Below are 25974 nucleotides of genomic sequence, written 5' to 3'. Positions count from 1 at the left end.
TGTATGAAATGGGATTTCGCCGATCTTATTAAAATCCACTCAAATTCTTGATTCGCACGGATAAACTGCACTCGGCTGTTTCAAGTCCGATTTATCCGCGAGATCTCAATGTTGGCGTGCACGAAATGTAGTAACGGTGTTCCGCGTTTCACCCGATACTCTTCCTTTAGGTTATATCGTCGCTGCAAACGCCGTTTATTTTAACTTTACGCCGATGACACCGTGGTGTGATGGTTTGCTAAACTCGATCCGAATCAGAAATATTACAAATACCGGAGGAAATCTTGTCAGGCGCGTTCTAAGAACATAAAAATCTTAATGCCTTGTTGCTACTTTGGCTGCTGGGAGGGGAATTATTGATCAGGATTTGTCATTCAGCTTCAAGATAATCACAATTATCAAGGACACCCTTTTTCCATTTGCATAATTTTGTGAATTTGAGGCACATGCTGTCGAAATAAAATGCAGAAAATATAAATTCACGCTGTCCCTTCCAGACCGTCTTATTAAAACGTTAAAGACTTCCCGGCTCATTCGGGACGCTCCTACTAACAACTAATATCAGGGATCATATTTCTCTTGTGTTTTCTTTTCTGCACTTGCTTCCTGTACATTTCAGAATTGAATTTTAAAATCATTCTTTTTGAGGCCCAAATGGCCAGGCAGCATCATTTCTCCAAAAACACGCAGTAGGTAAATTGGAAATCAAACCCCGCTGCGTCACCGACTGCAAACAAATCTATGAAATAATGACTTTCCATTTCATTTTGTGCTACTCTTACTTATATCTCGCGTACATCCGTGATAAGCACTTTAAACGTTTCTATTATTGCAAATAGTCTCCACAAATGCAAGTGAAACAAGAGCATTTGGTTTCTAGCTTCTTCTTCAGGTCTTGGTCCAGGGGGTGGACACTCTTTGGCGTAAAACCGTCCTTATTGATCAAGCTTATAGTTAAGACCGACTCAGTCGATCTCCTGGTTGCGCCGCCATCGGCTTAAGCCGCAGAGGGATTTCCCAGGATGCACTTCTTTGCTTCCTCGCGCTCTTTCCCTTCCCGTCTGCCCTCGCGCCCCATTATCGATGCATGAAAGTAACCTCATATCTTCTCCCGAGTCCCGAGGCTCTCTGGTTTTTCGGATTCCCACGGGACGTGGCTTGATCTACTGCAGCCGCCTCGCCAGACGTCCACCACTGCTATTTCTATTAGGAATTTTCAAGTTATTATTGTATCATTTTAGCTATTAGCCATATAAACGTCATTGCGACTGGTAGCGGTAGTTATAGATCCAACATCCCTAGTGTGTGTGTGTGTGTGTGTGTGTGTGTGTGTGTGTGTGTGTGTGTGTGTGTGTGTGTGTGTGTGTGTGTGTGTGACTGTGTCCTGCCCCCCCCAACCCTTTTTCAAGCCGTCCTCTCGAGACAGAAAGCCACAAATATTGAATTTTCTCTCTTTCTCTGTACATATATAGATAGAATTTGATTTCAAGTGGAAAATGTATAAAAACATTAGAGATGACTTTTAGAAAAGTGAAAAACAAGAAGCAAAACCCAGTGGAGTGATAGCCATATTTTCCGCACTATAAGGCGCACCTAAAAAACCTATAATCTTCTCAAAAACCGACAGTGCGCCTTATATATGGATCAATATTGAGCTCCCTTTTCTCCCATAGAAGAAGTAGCGCGCGGTGCATGCTGGGATGTATGACTGCGCCAAGCGTGTGTTTTCATTTCCATTTGTGTGGAGCAGTGACATAAACATCACTGAATTTAGAGGCGGTCCTTCTTGGTGCTCTCGTTTTACGAAACACTTTGAACTGTTGGAAATGGAGTTGGAAATACATTGTTTTTAATGAAGGCGGCGCAAATGACGATAAGAGCTACCGGTACGTACGGTTGCGTATTGTGAATGCGCTAACTTGTTGTGGGAGTGAACGGAGTTGTCAGAACGTCGATTTCTATTCTATTAATAATGTTTGACTGACTTATCTGACTGTTTGTTGACGTTCCCTTTAGCGCAGCTCCATTTAGCAGATGCATAACATAACATTCGCTTATATTATATGCACCTTATAATGTGATGCACCTTATATATGATTTTTTTTTTTAAAAAGCCCATTCATTGAAGGTGCGCCTTATAATCCAGTGCGCCTTATAGTGCGAAAAAATCAGCCTTGAATACACACAGTGTTTCAACTTCCATATTACAAAATCATGTAAGTAAAAGAACAATCAGTCAACGAATTAATGAATTAAAAGGGGGAATAATCACCGGCATCCATACATGTATTTGTAATTTGGAGGTTTTATCGTCAAATTAATTAAGCAGTTATTATTCTGCTGCGTGAAGTCGCTGGAGAAGCTTGACGACTGACCGCAGAACATCGGAGGTCTGTTGAAAGATGCAAGAATTGGTTTTCGGACTGATGGAGTGAGTCCGTTTGCACCCGATACCTCAGTCCCTCAACTAAATATCCATATCCATATCCAGGGTGTAAATATGAGATAGGACATCAGAGAGCGTATTTGAAATTGGCAGTGCCACTTTCAATGCAAGAACATACGCATTTATTTTGAATAGCTTGAACAAAGTGTGCATCATAGACAACGCACTTATTTGCCACCAGAGATTCATTGAGCTGTTTCAACCGGGCGACGCCTCGACCGAGCCTGGCAAAACAAATAAATCTGCATGTGTAGATGTTCCATGTCCAAGACGTGGTTGTTATAAGGTTACACCTTTATTTTTTATGCTCTACAATGTTCAGTCACTATTCTGTGTTTGTCTTTTACATAAGTGGTGTCCAAATGTGCTCATGTTTGATTCGTTTGTCCTGACTAATTGTTTCTGCTCTCAGCTCAGGGATAATATAGATCTCAGTTTCAACTGCAGACAAAAACAACCCGTCCATTACTTTGTCACAAACCTCCTACAAATGCAAACGCTATCATTCATCGGGGTGATTCTGACGCGTCCGTTGTGGCGATTGACGGCGTGTTTTTCAGCCTGTGAATGACAGGTGACGCACCGATAGCGCGCCACGCTTCTCGCACAGTGGAAGCTTATATAGTTTCACATTTCATCCGTCTGTTCATTTATTTATAAACATTTATGTTTTTCATTTTCTTATTTATTTTTTCCGTTGCGGTCGACACACCATTTGTCAGCAACATAATCAACTCTGAAGGCTGAATGATGGCTCTCCCAGGATGCTTAAATTGTCACATGATGATTTTTTTTGTGTAACCGCTTGTCTATGCGTCCTCCACTGATTTTATTTTTGTTAATTTTTTTCTGTCATTTTTATATTCTTATGTTTATAACAGTGTTTTGTTTTTTTTTTTCAATCAAAAGTAGTTGTCATAAACAAAAATATTGAGGATGCTATTTTGGGTTACGTGTTTTTTTTTTTATTTCTTATTAAAAGTACCAGTTATAAACAAAAATATTGAGGATGCTATTTTGGGTTATTGTTTTTTTTTTTGTTTTTTTGTTTTTTAATTAAAAGCACCAGTTACAAACAAAAATATTTAGGATGTTATTTTGGGATACTGTGTTTTTTTTTGTTGTTTTTTTTAATTAAAAGTACCAGTTATACACAAAAGTATTGATGATGCTACTTTGGAATATTTTGTTTTTTTTTTCTTTTCTGAAATTAAAAGTACCAGTTATAAACAAAATATTGAGGATGCTATTTTGGGATGCTGGGTTTCTTTTTTTTTTTTTTTTTTTTTTAATTAAAAGTACCAGTTATACACAAAAATATTGAGGATGCTATTTTGGGATACTGTGTATTTTTTTGTTTGTTTTTTTGATTAAAAATACCAGTTATACACAAAAATATTGAGGATGCTATTTTGGGATACTGTGTTTTTTTTTTGTTTGTTTTTTTGATTAAAAATACCAGTTATACACAAAAATATTGAGGATGCTATTTTGGGATACTGTTTTTTTTTTCTTTTTTTTTTTTTAATTAAAAGTACCAGTTATACACAAAAATATTGAGGATGCTATTTTGGGATACTGTGTTTTTTTTTTTTTTTTTTTTGATTAAAAGTACCAGTTATACACAAAAATATTGAGGATGCTATTTTGGGATACTGTGTTTTTTTTTGTTTGTTTTTTTTGATTAAAAGTACTAGTTATACACAAAAATATTGAGGATGCTATTTTGGGATACTGTGTTTTTTTTTGTTTGTTTTTTTTATTAAAAATACCAGTTATACACAAAAATATTGAGGATGCTATTTTGGGATACTGTTTTTTTGTTTTTGTTTTTTTTTAATTAAAAGTACCAGTTATACACAAAAATATTGAGGTTGCTATTTTGGGATACTGTGTTTTTTTTTGTTTTGTTTTTTTTTTTATTAAAAGTACCAGTTATACACAAAAATATTGAGGATGCTATTTTGGGATACTGTGTTTTTTTTTTTGTTTTTTTTTTTGATTAAAAGTACCAGTTATACACGAAAATATTGAGGATGCTATTTTGGGATACTGTGTTTACTGAAACCCCTTTTTTGACTGATTGAGTTAAGCCTCAGTACAAAAGCAGCTCTAGTGATAGCAAAGTGAATGCCAATGAATTACTGTTTTTGTTTGTTTTTAAGTGTTGTTTTTTCACAAGCACTTGCTAATTTGACGGTCCGACTGAGCGAAGCACCGATCAGTAATTTAAACAGTTTAAATTCCCCCGTCACAGGATTGTGCGCCGAGCTTTTGAAGTCGCTGTCGATTTTGGCATTTTCGCCGTGACTCCATATCCTGGGAATGAACGCGCCGAAACCGCTTTGCGCGAAATGCAATCGTCCCGATGAGACGTCGAGACCGGCAGAAAGAGAAAGGAGGCGCATCGATTCCCGAGAGGTTTTTTTTTTTTTTTGGCGGTTTGAGTCTCGGTAGTTTAATATTCCAGAAAGCTCTCTATCAAACACAGGCGGGGTCAGAGTCAAGGTCCAGAAGATATTCAACACCAAGCTTGGCTGGTCTCACTGCCGGTTACAACCTCTCTTAAATGCCAGAGCTCTGCTGGGGACAACCGATGTGTTGTTTTCACATTCTCTCTCCCTACCTTTCTTTCTCTGACCGGGAGTTTCGGCGCTTTGAGCCGATCCGATTTCGCGCGTTTGTAACACTTTGCTAAAACCAATCGGGATCGTCGTGAGAAACGCTCAACTTTGATGTCAATATTAGAATGCTTTCCGGCAATTTGAATAAAATTCGGATCAAAGTTATGACGCGGTAAAACATTGACTCGAAAACTTTTCGCTTCTTATCTTTATTCATGGATCTTATTCGGCAGAATAACTAGACCGTCATTTGAAAGCCCTTTCGTAGAAAAGTGCAGATCTTGTAAACACTGTCATTTTCAAGCATTTCTATTTTAGGAATAAGGCTATAATGGAGGCCATTATTGTAAAGCAAATTAGAATTTTATATATATATACATATATATGTGTATATATATGTATATATATGTATATACGTGTGTGTGTGTGTGTGTGTATTTGAGTTTGTGTCTGTGTGTGTGTTTATATGCAAGTGTGTGTGTGTGTGTGTGTGTGTGTGTGTGTGTGTGTGTGTGTGTGTGTGTGTGTGTATTTGTGTATGTGTATATATACACGTGTATATGCTTGTGTGTGTATGTGTATACATACTCGTGCATGAACGTGTGTGTATATATATATATATATATATATATGTACACATGTGTATATGTGTGGTTATGTGTATGTGCACGTATATGTATATACACGTGCACGTGTATATGTGCACATATATGTGTGTATATAATACACATGTGGATATGTGTGTGCATATGCACATGTATACGTGTGTATGTATACACGTGTATACATGCACATATACGCGCACATTTATACACATGTATATACTCGTGTGTGTACATATATGTATATACACATGTATATCCACATGTATATGTGTGTATGTATACATGTGTGCATATAAGTGTTTATACAGGTGTGTATTTGTGCACATATATGTATATGCGCGTATGTGTGTGTGTGTATGTGTACGTATATGTATATGTGTGTGTGTGTGTGTAGCTATCATTTCCATGCACTGCAGGTTAGCCAACTTAAACAAAACACATTTATCTCAGAGGTGCAGAAAAAGAGCAGAGATGTTTCTTATGCAGATCGCTGACAAACAGAAGCTGATAAAGCTGATTCCTCGCACCACAGGATCGCATATCGGGGATATATTTTATTTTTTGTCATTGTCTAATGAATTATTGCAAACAGTCGCCGTCAATTACACCATTTTTCTTAAAGTATTCCTTTTATTAAGAGTGTTGAAATCCCATTCAAGGTATAATACAGACTTTGAATCTGCAGCTGGGCGACATGTTTATTTCAGTCAAATAAGATAATTGGCTCGGAGAAGGACATTTCTGATAATGTAGCACTCGATTGTCCACTAAACAGTTTATCTGTGGCGTGGACGGCGCTGTAGTGAGACTTTGTCGGATGGATCAGGGAAAATCATGGGTTTCTCGACTGATGTGTGCGATAAAAGGGATTTCACTGTTCAAAACAGGCTGCAGAATAATTTTTAATGCATACTTACAAGTTTTTATTATTCCACATTCGACTTATTCCCTGTTATTTTTGATAACAGGAATAACGGGATTTTTTTAAATTATTTTTCCATGTAAATATAAATATTGTCTTTGGATATTAATTTTTTTTTTTTTTTGCAAATATTATTACTCCATAACTGATAGAATGACAGTTAACTTTTAAAGATTTAATTTCCCCAGCATCACGCACTGACTGTGTCGTGGATTTGGAGAGGTCTCGCACGTGCACGTGAGTTTTGAAGGTTCAAACAAATGCAAGCTCAGTTTTTCAAATTTTACTTTGTAGTTAAATCTAAATTGTAAAAGAAAACAAATAGAAAAAGTTAAAAAAGGTTGACTTGTTTTCCAACCCCGCATTTAGTAGTATAAGTCACTTTTCCCGGCACTAGCGCGTGGTAAGACTTTTAAATATTTAAAGTCAACGGTGAAAGGGACGGGAAAACAGATTTGCAAGAAATGACAGAAGAATGCATTTTAACCGGCATTGCCGATTAAAAATGTCACCATGCATTTGGCGATGTCATCGTTATTTTTTTTTTTTGTTTCCAATGGCTTTCTATTAGCGAAGAAGAAGTACAGCGAACTGATCTAGATGTTTTGCACCATGAAAATTTCCCCCCGACGTCCAATCAAAGTGCGTGGAAGCAAACAAGCGCCGCAGAAACACGATGTGCTAAATGTCCGGAAGCAAATGTGAGGGCGAGTCGTATCGGCGGGTGAATGGGCCTTTTTTTTCAAACTTGCTTGCATGAACTGAGCGAAATTAAACTAACCGGTGCCAAAAAAACATCATCGAGGCAAATGATTTCGACAAAACCTCATGAGAGTCAGGAAATTCACGTCTGGCTGATTTCTGATGCTTTGGCAGCTGTTTGTTTTTCCCCATGTTTTTAAAAAAAGGCGAGGAAACGTTTGGGTATTTAGAGCGTCCGTTGTTCTTTTTTGCACGCTGTTGAGCCGCATTTTGTAATAACAGTGCATTTTGTAATAAACGTCCAAAATGTAATGACTTTTTCATTTCATTTTGTAATAAAGCCGCATTTTGTAATAAATTTTGCCGCATTATGTAATAAGTTATTACATATTGAGAAGATTATTACAAAATGCACTTGCAACTTTTTTATTTTCTAGGAAATGTAATAACATGGTGCATTATGTAATAACAATTCTAAAGCATAAGTTTGTTAATCGTATTTTATTTTACTTAAAAGTATTCATAAAAGCTAGGCCTATTATCAGCATCGGTGTATTAGCCTAGTAGCAGTACTTAGCAATTACTATCAGTACACTATCCAAAGGTTGCATTAACAGAGAATATTCTATAAATTCCATGTTATTACATTTCCTAGAGAATAAAAAAGTTGCAAGTGCATTTTGTAATAATCTTCTCAAAATGTAATAACTTATTACACAATGCGGCAAAATTTATTACAAAATGCGTCGGGGCAGTTTATTACAAAATGCGGCAGTTTATTACAAAATGCGGCTTTATTACAAAATGAAATGAAAAAGTTATTACATTTTGGACGTTTATTACAAAATGCACCGTTATTACAAAATGCGTCTCAACACACGCTTTGCTTTGATTCTCTTTACCGACAGTTGGTTTCTCTTTAAACAGAAAAATCGAGTACATCGGAATCGTGGGTTTTAACCGGACGCCGAGGCATTCGTGTGTTTAAGGTCAAATTAGAAATTATCTTCGCTGAGAAAATCACACTAGTGCAAATCCAGCTAAAGTTTAGCACAGTGAGAAATGAGATAGAAAATAAAAAAAATAAAAGCACAGTTTCATTATAGAATATCACCCATCCTCTTCTTTGTCTCTAAACCGTGAGGGTTCTTGACTTCCGAATTTTGTAAACGCTTTAATTATTCCAAATGAGCACAATTTAGCCGGTTGAACCTTATTAGCGATTAAAATGCAAAAACGTCTCCGCTTTAATTTCACGCCTATTACGAAAAACATGGCTGGCAGCGCGAGATGAAGGAGCCGGGCCCTTCGCAACAAAAGGTGAGGAAATCGGGCTGTGGAGGATACGGAGTGGCAAATGAAGATCTCGTCGCCACGCCAACACTGACAGAGCGCTTTAAGTTGTGTGTTGGATGGAGCTGAAATGTGAATCATGCTAATTGGCTCTTGTCTCCACGGTTGAAAACAACATCCATTAACACCCCGGCTCTGGATGGGAGCAGCTTTAGCTTACGGTTCGGAGCTTGTGAGGAACCTATGAATATTTACGGGGTCGACTTTGACCACGTGGATCCGGGCTTCCCCCGTGCACCCTGAAACAAATACGCGTTTTTGTGCAATATTCAGAACTGTGCAATATTTCATTTCATAACAGCTACACTACAATTTTTCCTTTTATCATACTATTGTGCACTCCTTACCTCACTTGTTACTAAGACACTTTATAGTTTCACTGAGACACTTTATAGTTTATTTTTATTTCTAATTCTGCCTTTTTCTTTATATTATTTATTACTGTTATATTTTCTGTAACTGTGGCACAACAATTTCCTTCGGGATTAATAAAGTTGTTCTTATCTTATCTTATGTTTCCGGCAACTGCGCGCTTTGATTTTTAATTTTTTTTGCTTCGCGTCGGAACCGTTTTAACCGATGGTCGTCATGACTGGCGCTCTCCTGCGCTTCGATTAACATAAAAAATTCAAATTAATTTATGTTTTATGTGTGTTTGAAAATGCTCTTGGGTTCATCTTTCACTGTGAGGCACATTCCAATTAAAACAAGCCCCATAGCTGTTGGTGATGTATTTATTGCAACACATTATCCATAAAACATCGCCGCTACATTGACGTGGATTGAGATGGACAGAAAAAAAACCAAACGGCTTTCTTTATTAAAAATAAATAACAGAAAACAAGCATGTATTCATAGACACGTCTTCTTTTCTACCTTTTTTTGTTTTTTTTTTCCGTTGAAACACAAGAAGAGGCTGTTTGAAGCCGTTGGAATTTTCTGGTTTGCATCTAAAATCTCGACAGTCGAAGCGAATGCAGAAACGTATTTCACATGCAAATGTTGCCTCGTGACAAATATGCACTTTCTGTGATTCCCAATAACTAGTGCCACCGCCCACACACAGATGGCACCGACTGTGGCAAAACCGCAAGAAGGGGATTTGCTTATAAGAAATGCGCAGTAATTCATGGATCAGAGGTGGTTTTAACTGCCTTGTTTTGCAATGAGCTATAAAAGTGGATGCTTTCTATGCTATAACTGGGCAAACAAGGCTTCCAAAATCAGGGGTGCTTTATTTTTACATGAGCTAATCTACAAAATAAACAAAAATATCTTTGGTTTTACCCCGAGTGGGAGATGTTTTTTTCTTGTTTCTGGGAAGGTATTTATTACGAGTATTGCCTTGGGTTTATAGATTTGGACAAACTTGTGGTTAAACCAAGCAAATATAACAAATATACCAGTCGAATCAAAAGTGAACCCTCTGTTATGAAAGTTCGACCCAGACCTGATCAGCACGGATTTAACACTTGCTTATTTTACCGATAAAATATTAAATTTCAAGTTGTCAAAACAAAACTGACTTGCCGCCTGGAAAGGCAAGATTTGATCCTTCTTCCCCGGCGTTGCACCGTGCAAATAACCAACCTGCTCAAATCACTTCCAAAGCCTCTTTGATTGTGTATTTTTGAAAAAATTGAACCAGTAAATAAAAGATCAGACAGTGGCTGGAATTGCTGCTGCCCTAAAATTGCTCTACGGCGTACATCGGAGGTCCAGAACCACCTGCCCGTGGGAAATTGGGTCGCTTGGCGCACTAAGAGAATTTCTTTGGCATGTTTTTTGGATATAGTTACGACGGGATTCTCCCAGAGACGCCCAACGGTACCACTTGACACCTGTCAAAATGCTAGTCTTCGTCGTGTGATAGGCTACCCCCAAAAAACAAGACCCCAGGCTCGCGGAAAGAACGAGTTAAAACGCAAACCTTACTCTCATGAATAAAAATAGCTCAGGGTGAGTTGCATCTTTTAATGCACTCTCTACTATTTTTGTTTTCATACTTATCAGTTTTATTGTCTTATCCGTCTTATGATCTGTAAAAATAGTATCCTACACCAAACCAGTAAAGTGCACAAGAGGGGTTGGGGATTGCCGGTGTTGATGACTCATCTCAGGAACTTGTTTTTGGAGATGAATGGCATTTAATTTGTTGTTTTATGTTTTTGAATGGCTTGCCATATTATTGATACTATTCAAAAAAAAGGAGCTAGCACTATAAATGGCTAAAATTGTGTCCAAATATGTGTTTTGTTCATTGTCTGCATTTTTTGTGGGTCGTGCTTAAAGGAACATCTTCGCTTGAGTTGGAGTCCAGTTGTTGGTTTATGATTGTCCGGAGCGTCTTGATACACACTACATGGACAAATGTATTGGCTCGCCCGTCCAAATAATTGAAATCAGGTGTTCCAATCACTTCCGTGGCCACAGGTGTCGCAAATCAAGCACCTCGGCTTGCAGACTGTTTTTCCCAAACATTTGTGAAAGAACGTGTCGCTCTCAGGAGCTCAGTGAATTCCAGCGTCGAGCTGTGATAGGATACCACCTCTGCAACAAATCCAGTCGTGAAATTTCCTCCTTCCCAAATATTCCACTGTCCAAAGTGAAATACGAAGCGGTGGTGTAAAGCACATCGGAGTCAAGAGCAGTGGAGACACTTCTCCGGAGCGACTGCTCTTGGTTCTCCAACTGGAAATCCGATGGATGAGTCCGGTTTCGGCGGTCGCCAGGAGAAAGCTACTTGTCCGAGCGCATTTTGTGGGGATTATGGTGTTGACTTGTTTTCGGCCCCTGAGTTCCAGTGAAAGCTTCAGCATTCCAAGACATGTTGGACAAATCCATGGGGACAGTTTGGAGCTGGACCCTTCCTTCTCCAACATGATTGTGCACAAAGCAAACTCCATAAAGGCATGGATGACAGAGTCTGACTGTCCTGCACAGACTCCTGACCTCAAACCCATAGAACACCTTTGGGATGAAGGAGAGAGCCAGACCTTCTCGTCCAGCATCACAAATCTGGAAAAATGCTCAAAAAATGGCCTTAAAGTCACTCCTGAACCTTGCGGACAGCCTTCCTAGAAGAGTTGAAGCTGTAGCTGCAAAAGGGGGACCCACGACTTGTTGAACCCTATGGATTAGGAATGGGACTTCACTTCATACGTGAGTCAAGGCTGGTGAGCCAATACTTTTGGCCCCAAAGTGTATGTGGTTCAGCTGTGTGGAGTTTTTGCACTAATTATGGACAAACCTCAAGTCCTCCTCCATTTCTGGACGCAGTACCAGATGCTTCATGCTGACGTGTAGATGTCCTGGGCAGAAGACATGATAGAGGATAAGAAATAGAGGTTGTTAAACCAGTGCTAGCTTGAACGGCTCTGATAAATGTTCGGTTTTTGTCCGATAATACTTTTCCTATCTTTGCCTTTTTTGCCTTGAACCCCTGGAGCAAGCAACCCTGTCGGAGCTATTTTCCTGTGACATCGGCTTCCTCAGTCGTCCCGGACTGACAGGGAGAGCTGGGCTCCCATATTTGGTGAAGAGTTGTGGTCGACATTGGGGCCTTATGTATTCAATATTCTACAATTATAATTTTCTTCAGGATTTTTGGCTATTTTGTCTTAAAACTGCAAGGCTAGCTTGGGCACTGTCTGTCTTGCAGGCAGACAACTGACTTGTCTAAAACTTTGCCTTTTTGTCAAACATTTTGAGAAGTTTGTCAAGAAATAATATCTTCAAGCCACTTCGGTCTGCGTTAAGAACGAACCGTTCAACCGAAACATCATGACAACGGTGGCCAGTGATTTGTGGCTGTTGGCGAACCGTCTTGTCATCGGACACATTGGAGAACTTTTTTGGACTCTCAGGACCCTCCATGGTTTACTTGAGACCCGTCAGATCTCCCAGTATTCTGTTTATCAACACTGTCCCTGAGCTCTGTGCTGTAAGTTATGGGGTTCCACAGGTTCTGTTCTTGGTCCCCCAATGTTTTCATTGTTTGTATCACCACTGTAATTGATATGCACTGCTGTGGAGATGATCTGCAGCTGTGCATGCCATTAAACATAGATCTGCAGGGTACATTTAAACCGGGAAAAGTGTCCAAGCATTTCCAATAACTCAGAATTTGACAGACTCCCCGGGGGAAGTCAATTTGAACATATTTTTCCTGGCCTTTTCGGGGTTAGAGCAGACTCCAAGTTGTTGATCCTCGCGGTACAATAGTCAATGGCATCGTAGCATCACGTTTTATTGACTCGGTAAAGGGGTATGTGCCCGGAGGTACTTTGCTCTTTTGTGTGTCCTTAAGGTCCATACAAAGGCTCTTGGCCAGAGGGCCTTTTCTTGTTGTGAACCAACTCTGGCCCGGTTTACCTCTTTGCACCAGGCGGGTATGTTCTGCTGACATTTGGAAAGCAAAGCTGAAGCTGTGGCATACGAGTCTTGGGTTGTGTTGTTGAGTTTGTGACATTATAAACTCATGATGGGTGGTGGTTAGTGCTTAAACCTCACAGCAAGATGGTTGTTGGTATGATCCCTACAAGGTGCCTTTGAGCATCTCCAGATGATGCAATGTCCTCTAGCAGTTCAAAAACATAAGTGACCTCTGATCCAACCAGTTCCCCGACTACAGGATAGAAGGAATCGGCAATAAAGGACTGAATGAGTACCTCTGTGTGTAATTGCATCCCACCCTTAATTTTTTAGTTGGTTTGTATCTGTGACCTTAGACGGCTACTTTTGTGCAACGTCTAGTAGTAAGTGGAAATGTCGAGCTGATGTGGAGAACCACTCGTTGCCTGAGTGTGATAATCCAGTGCTCTACCAGACACATCGCTCAGAGGTAAAACACTGCTACCTCTTACTACGTTAAATCAATAATATTTATCAAGGCTGAAAAATGTTCTTCATCTCTTGCTTTTTTTTTTTTTAGGTTGGGTCTGATTAAGTTTGACCACGACTTTATTGGTCTTTCGCTCTGAACTGCACTTTCAAACTGTGGGGATGTGAAGTTAAACATAATAAAAAAGAAAAGTTTAATACCTGTCGTTTATGTTGTTTATCAACCTGGGAAATGTTGTGAGTCGAGATTAAAGGAAGACCTACATCTCAGTTGTCGTCAATAAGTCTAAAATGTTGTCATATTTTACATATGACTAAATAAGAATAATTTATAACTGCTTTTCATTAGAATGTCACACAATTAATGACAATTAGCACTGACATGTGACCTTTCATACATATCTAGGCAATGCATGCAGATCCACGACACAGGAAATCGCGATTATTTTTAAAATGTACTTAAATACTTTCACTGCCTGAATTTTTTGTTTCTACAATACCAAAAAATGATGCTTCACTGAAAACTCTACCTCCATTAATGGCCTTCATTTGCTCCCTGGAGGTTCTTATTCCCAATTTGCAATGTATATTAAATAGAATACTGTTTCAAAAATAAAGATGAATTAAAAAAAAAAATCTGAACGCCTCAACTGAATCTCCCTCAGGCGTATATGGCCATCTACCAATTATTTTTAAATATTTTTGAAAACAATTACATGTTTTTGTTGTAAAATATGACAACAAATCCATCGGATTAAAAAAAAAACATTTACACAGGCTTTCAAGTGTATTTTGGACATCCTGAATGCGACCTTATTCTTTTTGATTCGATCTCCAGATGATGATGTTGACAATAGTCTTCTGTGTTGTGGTTTGCAGAGGTTTGTGACAAGACTTTGGTGTCCAACCTTCCGCCGTCGGCCTTCAGAAGCTCCTCCCAGCTGTCCGGCAGCCACGGACCAGGCTTTGCTAAACTCAACAGGAGAGAAGGTAAGTTTCAGCACAAAAAAATGAGACGTCCAATTTCTTTTTATTATTATTATTATTATTTCTCCTTCTTCATTGCGTCGCTGTAAAATCAAATGTCATGAACATGCATCGGTGTTTAATGCGCGCATGAAGTCAAGAGAATAGATTTTGAGAATGAGAAGAACTTTATTTATCCCGAAGGAAATTGTTTTGCCAGAGTTTCAAGCAAAAAACAGTAATAGATAAAGGAAGGTAGGAAGGAGGGAGAATAAGAAATACAATAAAATATAAATTGTCAATGTCTTATTTTATTTATTTTATTGAGATAAGGACTTTAAGTTATCCCAAATAAAGCAGGCCGATTCTCTCAATTTTCTATTAAATCCCAATATTTTGGATTTCATGACATCTCGTCGGTTTTTATCACGGCCCGTCTTTTATTTTATCTCGGAAATCGCACGTGGAATCGAGTCAAACATCTGTCGGTTTTGGAAAGGATTTCCCCCGTTATTAAAAGTATTAAGCCCTTGTAGTTTTCCGGGACCGATGCCTTCATAGACGAATTCTCAATATAAATTCAACGATTGGCCAAAGACTGAGCAGCTCTGCGACGCTCGCCGTGCTGATGGGACTCACGCTTCTGGTGTTCGTCTGAAACCGGGCGGGGAATTTCATCCGGGACCCCAAAACGGTCATCACGACCCAACCTCAGCCCAGATTTGTAATGCTGGAGAAGCTCCGGCGGCAGAAAACAATAATTTACATGAGTGGCACAATCTTCTCATCCCCTGCAGTCCTAATTAGTCTTAAAACTTGCAACTGAACTTCGCTTGAGCTTTCGAACTAACAAGACGGATTCTTTGGTAACGTCCGTCCCGAGCGCTGGCGTCACACCGATGGAATACCACAAAACGTGCACAGCAATTCGCCGTCGTACTTTTCTTTAGTAAAAACAATGAGGAAATACATATTCTGGCTACTTTTGTGCTTTCCTTTCCACGCTTTGCAGATTTTCTCCTCAGTCGCACCCAACTGAACCCCTGGAAAACACTTTGAAACTGAAGGAATGTCCCGCACATTTCTTGCTTCCAAAAACGATCATTTCTGTTTCAAGGGAAGGAAAAAAAAAACAATTATTCCGCGGTCTTAAGTGTTAGCGAATTTTATCGGTTTGATCCGGTGGTCGGGTGCAAGTGTGTGTCTTCATTTACATTTCATTTACAAGTCCGCTTTTGGTTCTGTGGATATTCAATCTGAGCAGATTTAGGAAGCTTTTACTTGGTTTCTGGTTTTTAAAGTCATTTCAAAACTAACTTTTCACTTCGCAGTCGAGCAGCCACCCCAGGGAATTTTGGTTAAATCTCCCCGGTAACCTATTGTCAGCGTTTAAATAAGATTGCATCTTAAACGCTTTAAACACGTTTCGATTTGGAATTAGCAGTTACTTTTGTTCTTGAAAGGACGGGAATGCAACAGTGCTGTTGTGTTTTCAGGATACGGTTCTGGTGTTTTATCTGAACGCAGGAGAAGCTTTAAGTCGGCCCAGTTTGGAACAAAAAGTGCGACGATGGCGGGGTAAATATTTTGTTATTTTCCAGAAAGCCACATAAACAAAGTGAACCCTTTCTGGGGTCTTGACAGGAAAAAAAAAAATTGAAAATAAATAATAACATTATTAATCAAATATAACACTATTTATGAAATAAATAATCACCAAATTACCCTTGTCAAGTTTTTCACAAAAAAAAAAAGACCAAGGAACATTAACTTTCTTGTCGACACAACTGTTTGCAAATTAAATTCACTGTAAAAACCAGAAACAAGCAACTGATACCAACACAACACATTTCGGGACCAGTATGCTTGTAGAACGGATTTTATCCCAGTAGATGTCGTAATGATTATATTTGTTTGTACTCAGAAGTCTGAAAGTTAGCTTACCAATGTATGTTACCAATGTAGACGCGCCCATCGTAGTAGGAGCTCCGTCAGTCGTGATGCTAACAAGGTTCAACCCTTCCATGGTTTGGCATTCTTTGCCAAAAATATTCTCCCCCGTGGTCGTCCCTTTGAGATCCTCGCACATTTCAAAGTTTGCGCTAACTCCACCAATGAAAATTAACCGCTGCGCTGTAACCTTGCTATTGCTAATTCTATTATTCTATAGCCGAGTAGTAAGAAGAATCCTTGGTATCAGCGGTGCCCCCTAGCATGAGGCACCGTTACTGCGTGCCTCACTTAATGTCTCTTTGCAGTCATTTTATGATCAGCACAAGAAACACAATTCAGTTGTTGATGAAAAACATTATACACATCAGCTAGCTATGGAAATTTAGTTCATATATTAAAAGTGTTTGAAAATTTTCATAGCATGCCAGCATGTCAGTGCATAGCATGCCAGCACAGTTAGCATAATTATTGTGCAATCCATAGTGGGCTGAGATGGTTGCCGTGTCACCGCACCGTCTCTTCTTCATGTTTAGACAGTAAATGTGAATTTTTGAAAAAAAAAAAAAAAAAAACCCTCAAAAGTGGTGATGTTAAGTGGAAAATAACTCTATAGTACAAATCACTGAATAAATATAACCATTTGATTTATTTTTTCATTTTGCCTTTTTTTTTTTCCCATGAAGACAGGTGAGGCTGGTCCTCCCCCTGCCTCTACTGACTGCACCTCACTGGTGTTCTCATCCAGTGCTAATGGAAAAAAAAAAAAAATTCTTTGGTCTTCTTCAGTATCCGGACACATACATTACCCCCATTTCTTCAATGCGCCTTGTGATTGTAGTCGCCGACAGACTCGCAACATTAAAAAGACATCTTTCTTCTGGGGACACACCTCCTCCGCGACACCATTTGACCGTTTCCTGACAAACTCCCCATCAGTGAAAGGTTTACCGCCGCTTCGCTTTCAGTTCAGCAACCTGAAAACTCTCTCCAACAGACGACGGTTTCAGCTGAACTCGGCGTACAAATGTACTCCGCTGAGCTAACCCTCCACTTTTTAGCTGAGAGTTCATCGCATTTGGCCTCGCAAGCTATCATACTTGTCTTTATGACGGGATTCATAGTGTCGGCGCAGATTTGTTTTCTTTCAATATTCTTGACAGATGCATTTGTCCACTGCAGGTTAAATACCCTGCATTCTGTTCCCTCTCAGACGTGCATTTGTGCAATCGTGCACTGCACGACTGCACAAACTTAGCGGGAACAGTGATTCTGAATCTATTTTTTTTTCTTACCTCATCTTTTCGCTATTATTCTGTCTTATTTAACAGGAGTGTGTCCAGGTTTATTTATTTTTTTGACACGTTCTCTGGACGTACAAATCACAATTATGTGGCAAGAATGGAAAAAAAAAAATCATAATGCATCCCTGGTATTGGTCAGGGGCCGGGTTTCCTTATATTCTTTATATAGTATTTATATTTTTACTAAAGTTTCTTTTAGTAAAAAAAATCCCCACTGCATACCTTGAAATATTACAAAGAAGTCATAGAGCTGACAAGGGGAAACTACGGCCCGCGGGCCAGAAACGGCCCCTCAGGTTTTTTAATCCGGCCCGCCTAATTTGGAAATTGTATCCAATTAAATCTGATTTATTAATTATAATAAATTATTATTAATTATAATATCTTTTCTCTGAAATGCCCATGTTCCTTAAACACGCTGACATTTATTGGTGTGTTGCTCTTTATGTCACTTTTTCGCTTTGCTCTTGTGAATCAGTCAAAATGAGCCGATCAAGGAAGCGCAGTTTTTAATAAGGATTGGAAAACGATATTTTTTCTGTGAGGTCCGATCAACAGGCAAAGAATACGATATCGGCCGTCACTTTGCCACGAAGCGTGCTAACTAGGCTAGCGAGCGGTCGACGCAAGAACGGGGCGGCTGATTTCCAGAAGGTTTTCACCGACAAATAGTGATTATTAATCGAGTACCGAAGCAAGTTTTATGCTGATGGTGTTTGTTTCAACGTGCAGTCACAGATCCATTTTAACCGACCAACACCTCGGATCCATCCCGAGAATAGTCACACCAAAACTACCTCCAGATTTGCACTGGAAACACTATCTAATCCTCTAACTAGTTGGATTTACATGTACTTCTATCTGTGTTATGTATAAGGGTTCATACAAATACTCCACCCGTCTGCCCGCAAGTCAACGTTTGTCCGCAAAGGCATTTAGCAAGCGCACATGAACACAAACACCTTCCCATAACACAATTCAATCTTATTTTGCTTATGTTACGCCTGGTTCTAACACTCATCCCCTTGTCTTCAAGCAACATTACCCATTTCATGTTCCCAGGAGTGCGTGTCACTCCATTACTCTATAATCCTTTCTAGATTTGCCAAAAGTACCTTCCCGGAGTCTCTCCCTAATCCCTCCATATTCCGTTGCCGCCCATCCACTCACCTCCTATCCATTCGCTGATGTCTCAGTAAAACTCCTGTCAAACCAACGCCAGACTTTGGCTCTTCTGCTTTCGGTCGTCGTGACTCCGCGAGCGTTTTAAGGTGGTTCAGGAGAGACGACCCGCTCTGGTCGAACTCCGGTTGTGGTTTCTTTTTTTTCCCCCCATTTAAAACCAGTCCGGTCCAACTCCGTCCCTTTCGGTGCTCCGTTACTTTCAGCGGCCACTTTGTCAGACATTAATAAAACAACCAGTGTTATTCAAAGTCATTAACTCACATCTGCACGCAGAGGAGGTTCACTAATGACCGATTAGCTTCACCTCACTCTTGGTCACTTGCGTTGATCCGAAGCGCGTTTGTTTGACCGGCTTCCTGTATTCCTTGTCAAATATCGTCCGAACGACTGGACTTGTTAGTTTTTTTTTAAACATTTCACCACTTCCGAGAGAACAGCATGTTGGAGTTTGCAGTATTTATGAGCGCTAAGGTTAAAAAGGTGGGTTTCTGTGTTTAAGACAAATCTACAGGATCATCTGATACATGTTAGGGTGGATTTACGTATAAATCTGTCATCCTGTATGTAAGAGTCATCCCATGGGAATGTTTCCTCTTCTTACAGCCGCCAGTATATATCAGAAATACGGGTACATTTGCAGCGCATTCCAGGTCATGTCTGCGCCCTAAATAAAAATCAACAACGACAAGGGGTATTTATTTCAGATCGCTCACCTCATTTTGGGGATGATTGGAAAGAAACGTCACATGGCTGCAGAGATTCAGCTCCAAAAACAGTGGAGGACGAGTAGACCGTCTTATCGGAAGGACAATGGATGTGCAGTCTTTGTCATTCCCCGATATTCTATATTGTTGTGTAAATTTGTGTTGAATTATAAGAGTACCGTAATATTAGCGAAGTGCTCGAGCAAGAAATAGGCAGACAAATAAGCCAACACGCCACATTATATGAATATAAATCTAGCCATTTGCAATACTGACATTTTAATTGCAGCTCTGTCAAGAACTTCAATTAAGCTTTTCTTCCCCTCCCAGGCAGACCAATTCTAAAAAAAAAAAGGCATTTTCCCTGATATTTTGAGTTTCTCATTGCTTAAATAATACAAAAAAGGTCTGGATACATTTTTATAGAGGATGAATGAAGCTGCAATATGAACACTGACTCAACTATTTTGATATACTGCTCGCAGACTCCTAATTATTCATATGAATCTGCCGTTGTCGCCCTCGAGCTTTTCATATTCCTTCTTCATCTCTCACTTCCTCCGGCGTTATCGCCTCCATTCTGCATTTATCTCAGTAATACCTGTCCATCGGAGTCCCGTCTGTTTATCCTCGCCGCCGTCGCTTTCGCCGGATTTTATTGTCACACTTTCATTTTCTCTCTCCAGAACTAATTTGGCCGTTCTGTCTTCTTGCCAAATACCTTCATATTTAACATTTTCTCTCCGCAGCAAGACACTCGTGACAGTTATCAGCAACGCCACTGCAATTATACAGAAACACACTTCAAAAGACTTTAGTGTCGCAGGGGATATTTTTTTTTTTTTGGTAATAGGGACATTTAAATGTGAAATTAAAGTTTAATTTGAACCTCCAAAGTGTCTATAAAGTTGCAAAACACATTCAGCACTGGTTAAACCACTTGCAAATATTGTTTCCAAATTCTTGTTAAATGAATATGCCAGGTTTTAAGTGTAAACATCCTTGAGCAGGAACGCTTAAGACGAGAAGCTATACTTTATATATTATATACTCCAGGGGTTCTTTACCTTTCTGACCCTGAGGCCCATTTTTTTCAGTACAGAGTCGCCCAGGGCCCATTAAATATAATTTTAATATATATGATTTATTATTATTAATTATATTATATATTATTTAATATATATTATTTAATACAGGGGTTCTTAACCTTTCTGACCCTGAGGCCCATTTTTGTCAGTACAGCCCAGGGCCCATTAAATATAATTTTAATATATATTATTTATTATTATTAATTGTATTATATTATATATTATTTAATATGTATTATTTAATACAGGGGTTCTTAACCCTTCTGACCCTGAGGCCCATTTTTTTCAGCACAGTCCAGGGCCCATTAAATATAATTGTAATATATATATTTTTTATTATTAAATGTATTATATTATATATTATTTAATATATATTATTTAATATGTATTATTTAATACAGGGGTTCTTAACCTTTCTGACCCTGAGGCCCATTTTTTTCAGTACAGCCCAGGGCCCATTAAATATAATTTTAATATATATTATTTATTATTACTAATTGTATTATATATTATTTAATATGTATTATTTAATACAGGGGTTCTTAACCCTTCTGACCCTGAGGCCCATTTTTGTCAGTGCAGAGTGGCCCAGGGCCCATTAAATATAATTTTAATATATATTATTTATTATTATTAATTAAATTATATTATATATTATTTAATATGTATTATTTAATATGTATTATTTAATACAGGGGTTCTTAACCTTTCTGACCCTGAGGCCCATTTTTTTCAGTACAGCCCAGGGCCCATTAAATATAATTGTAATATATATATTTTTTATTATTAAATGTATTATATTACATATTATTTAATATATATTATTTAATATGTATTATTTAATACAGGGGTTCTTAACCTTTCTGACCCTGAGGCCCATTTTTTGTCAGTACAGAGTGGCCCAGGGCCCATTAAATATAATTTTAATATATATTATTTATTATTATTAATTAAATTATATTATTTGATATGTATTATTTAATATATATATACACTGTATAGGTTTATAATTATCTCACTCTTGATTTGATTTGTATTCAATTCAATTCAATAAACCAAATCCACTTCCAGTTTACCAAGCAAAAACCTTGTCAAATAAAATGAAATAGAATGGTTTCTTACTTTGTGCCGCACGTCTGGCTACGAGCTAGCTAGCTTTCAGTGCACTTTTAGAGTTGCCAGTCAGCGACACGATGGATCTTTTCTGCATCTGCAGCCCGTCTTCTTTTCTCTTGAAAAATTCCACCGGCGTTCCCACAAGCGTCGGATGCTCGGTCTCCAGGCGCCGCCGTAGTTTTGACGTTTTAAGTGCTTCGTTAGACAGCGTTAACACACACTCCACACACTGGGCGCTACCTCCATTTACGAAGCCGAACTTAATGAAGTCGGGATTGTACTTGCGCAAAAATTTTTGGCAAGGGGGGGGGGTCGTCTTCATTTTTTCGTTTTAAATATTTCTCCATCTTGTTTGTTTCCAGCTAGCTGAGTGTCGTCTTCTTCTTATTTACGGAGCTGGTTAAAGTAACAACTGACTGATGCGTCAGCGCCGCGATATAGTCGGGAGTTGTTATTGGGTCCCGCAGCCCTCGCGGCCCACATGTACAAAACAGATTCTTTTTGCGGCCCACTAGGTGGCCGCTCGGGGCCCAAGTTTTGGCCGCGGCCCTTTGGTTTAGAATCACTGATATACTCTGTAGCAGGGGTGGGCAAACTACGGCCCGCGGGCCACATCCGGCCCGTTGGGCTTTAAAATCCAGCCCGCCAAAGATCGGTGCAGAATTCATACTAAATGTAAATGATCGGACCGATGAATGTGGCAGCTCAAACAGGAGATTATTTCATTTTTGGAGCTACTTGAGAATTTTCCTGAGCTGAATGTCACAGATTAGCTTTTATGATTTAGCCTTTTCTGTGGAGATACAAGGAAGCTACAAGGGAAAAACCTGGTTTGTGCATGAAATGCAAGCGAACGTCAGAGCCTTCAAAACCAAGCTGGTTTTCTTTCAAAGCAAATGTTAGATGAGTCTGATATGTACTGTTAACAAATGAATTTTATTTTATATGTATCGTATCTCATGCTGATCCGGCCCGTCTGTTAAATTTTAAAAGTCAATGCGGCCCCTGAGCCAAAAAGGTTTGCCCATCCCTGCTCAACACGCTATACAAATGGAGATGAACTGACTGATCGTGGTGGAAGCAGCTTATACAGTTTATTATAAAGTTTTTACCGTCGCACCGGGGATGAGTTCAGACACGGACGCGTGTCTAAAGACAATTTGGTTTGTTATTCCTTTGTTTTTGGAGGGTCTCAGTCGTCCGGATCCTGCTGAATTCTTCCCGAAATCTTCTTATCTTGGCAACTGGACTTGAATTTGTTCACTTGAAGACGTTTCAGCCCCTCGTTCCCGGAGGCTTCTTCAGTACCGATGACCTGAGGGGAGTTTCTGAGCAGAACTGCCGGGTTTTTGGGCGGGTTGTTGTGAAAATGGAAGAGTTGATCTGCAGAAACTAGATGTAAGGGGGTGGCTATGCTAATGCTAAAGCTAAACAAAGGAGAGAAACCTGTACAAATGTACAACGCCATACTGGGACCGTCTGAACCCTCCAAACAACTAGAAAACGCCCAATGACATCGTCCACATCAGCCTCAGTTCATTGGATCCAACAGGTAGCTCTCCTTTCTTTAGCTTTACCTTTTCACATTCCAGTCCAGGTCCTCCCACTAAGTTGCTTTTTCGTTCTCCGTCATTAGCATAACAACCCCCTTGCGCCCAGTTTCTGCAGCTCAACTCCTCCATTTACACAACAAGCCACCGTAACCTCGACCCGCCCAAAAACCCCGGCGGCTATATCGGGGAAACCAGTTGTTATTTCTACTTTCACCTGTTTTCTCTATTCGTGGCCGAACAGTTCATGCCGAAGGACCGTCGCTATTTGTTTACGCCACATTCTGATCTTAACGTAGTATCATGGAGCTCATTCTACAACCTTTGCTGCTGCAGCTGGACTTGTCTGGAACTTAAGACGTTGGATGGACGGGGAAACAAGTGGAGTTGCTTCAATGAGATAATGAATTACTGATCGCTTCAACCATTCACCGACAACAACAACAATCTGGAAGTGAAGTGAAAGCATCTCGATATTTAAAGGCCACGTCATACTAGGATGTAAATAACCGCACAGATGAAGTACAATGTACCTCTAGAATAACCACCGTCTCAGAATCAAGGAACGCTTTTCTTCTGCGGGACCTTTGGAGCGTCTAATGGTCTTATTACCTCTTTCAGGTCTATTTGCATGGGTTTTTTCGTATCTAATAAATAGTTGGAATGCAATAGTGCTGCTAGTTTAAACGGCCCCAGGGAGGAAATAACTATTCCTCCACGCAGCCGTTATAGAGCACCATTAAATATGGCATCATCTTAATCTGTAATACATTAGATGCAGTTACTTGTAAGGTAACTAAAAAAATAAAAATAAAAAATAACGGTACATTTTGTCGCACCGTTTCATCGATGCAGTCAATCAGTTGGGTTTGATGAATTTTCCAGAATAGAAGAATATTAGAGAAAAGATCCATTTCCCTGATGAGATGTTGCAAAACCTAGCGAAGCTTAAATGTTTATCATGCGCAGCTTTATGTTCCCCATAAACATAAACAACCAGCACGTACAAAATAAAGACAAGAGCTCAGATGACAACGCTGACAGATATGGCGGTTCACTTCTACGTATCTTTCACTGAAAATTACTTTACTGGCATTTTATCACTGGATATCCCCGTTTAGTTTACTAATAAGACATTTGAAAATGTTTAAAAATGCAATTTTTGACTTGAATGTGACCACGATGCAGAAGCTCCTCTCCTCCATCCCATCAGACGCTCACAATCCCTTATTCTGACAGCGATGTAATAACCCATGATGCAAATGACAAGACTATTTTTTTCTGCAGCAGGCGAGGTAGCCTTTTCGAAAAATAAGATATTTTTGACTGACTTGAATGGCCTTTTATGGCGATATGGCATTTGCAGAAATGGAAATGTGTGGTGCTTCACCTGGAGCTAAACCTGCTGCTGGTGTTAATGTTGCCTTGAGCCCATTACTTTCTATATAAGCTTCCTGTCCGACCGACACGTTAGCAGACAGCGCTAATGACCCGCCCTACTTTGTATTATTATTATGTAAATGACCAGAGCTCCTGCTGGACCCAGAACTCTCGAAGTGTGTGTGTGTGTGTGTGTGTGAGTGTCAAGTGTGTTTCTGACCCTTAAAACCCAAAGTGTCTCCCACATCATGTCTGTCTGTTTTTAAGCAGCAGAACTGAAGACGCGTGATTCTGTTAATCTTTCTGAAGCTTGTAAAATGGGAGCCGGGAATTTAATTTCAAAAAATGTCACCTAAGCTATGTTGAGCTGCATTTTGTAATAAACGTCCAAAATGTAATAACTTTTTCATTTCATTTTGTAATAAACTGCCGCATTTTGTAATAAACTGCCGCATTTTGTAATAAACTGCCCCAACGCATTTTGTAATAAATTTTGCCGCATTATGTAATAAATTATTACATATTGAGAAGATTATTACTTTATTTTCTAGGAAATGTAATAACATGGTGCATTATGTAATAACAATGCTAAAGCATAAGTTTGTTAATTGTATTTTATTTTACTTTAAAGTATTTGTAAAAGCTAGGCCTATTATTAGCATCACTGTATTAGCCTAGTAGCAGTACTTAGCAATTACTATCAGTACACTATTCAAAGGTTGCATTAACAGAGAATATTCTATAAATTCCATGTTATTACATTTCCTAGAGAATAAAAAAGTTGCAAGTGCATTTTGTAATAATCTTCTCAAAATGTAATAACTTATCACATAATGCGGCAAAATTTATTACAAAATGCGTTGGGGCAGTTTATTACAAAATGCGGCTTTATTACAAAAAGAAATGAAAAAGTTATTACATTTTGGATGTTTATTACAAAATGCACCGTTATTACAAAATGCGGCTCAACAAGCTATATCTATACTTCACATAAGGGGGAACATTTTCAGCACACACTCCAGGACTAACCGTCCTCTTCGAGTTTGGATTCTGGTTAAATGGATGGAAATCACTTTGAATATATGCTTGTTATGTTTTGCAATTTCATCGCGTGAAAATTATTTCCAAAACAAAATCATCCCAGTTCTGTTTTTTCCTGTGAAATTTGATCCTGAATGTAACAGTCTAGCATTAAGAACAGTTTAAACGCGCCTTTTGAAAACCAGTATTTCATTAA

General features: G+C 39.0%; 1 protein-coding gene across 1 annotated transcript in view; it reads left to right on the top strand.

The window, feature by feature from the left end:
- LOC147230051 (contactin-associated protein-like 4) overlaps positions 1-25974 on the top strand; it is a 164498-nt gene that overhangs the window by 34678 nt on the left and 103846 nt on the right. Inside the window, exon 2 of the mRNA XM_086153174.1 lies at positions 14374-14484. Within this exon, the coding sequence (XP_086009300.1) occupies positions 14374-14484 (111 nt within the window). The remainder of the gene's footprint in view (positions 1-14373; positions 14485-25974) is intronic.

This window comes from Fistularia commersonii, chromosome 10 (genome assembly GCF_037954325.1).
Source record: "Fistularia commersonii isolate RoL2024-O1a breed Wild chromosome 10, RoL_Fcom_v1.0, whole genome shotgun sequence".
NCBI lineage: Eukaryota > Metazoa > Chordata > Actinopteri > Syngnathiformes > Fistulariidae > Fistularia > Fistularia commersonii.
The sequence above is the reverse complement of the archived record's forward strand: the minus strand, read 5'-3'. Positions and strand labels throughout refer to the sequence as shown.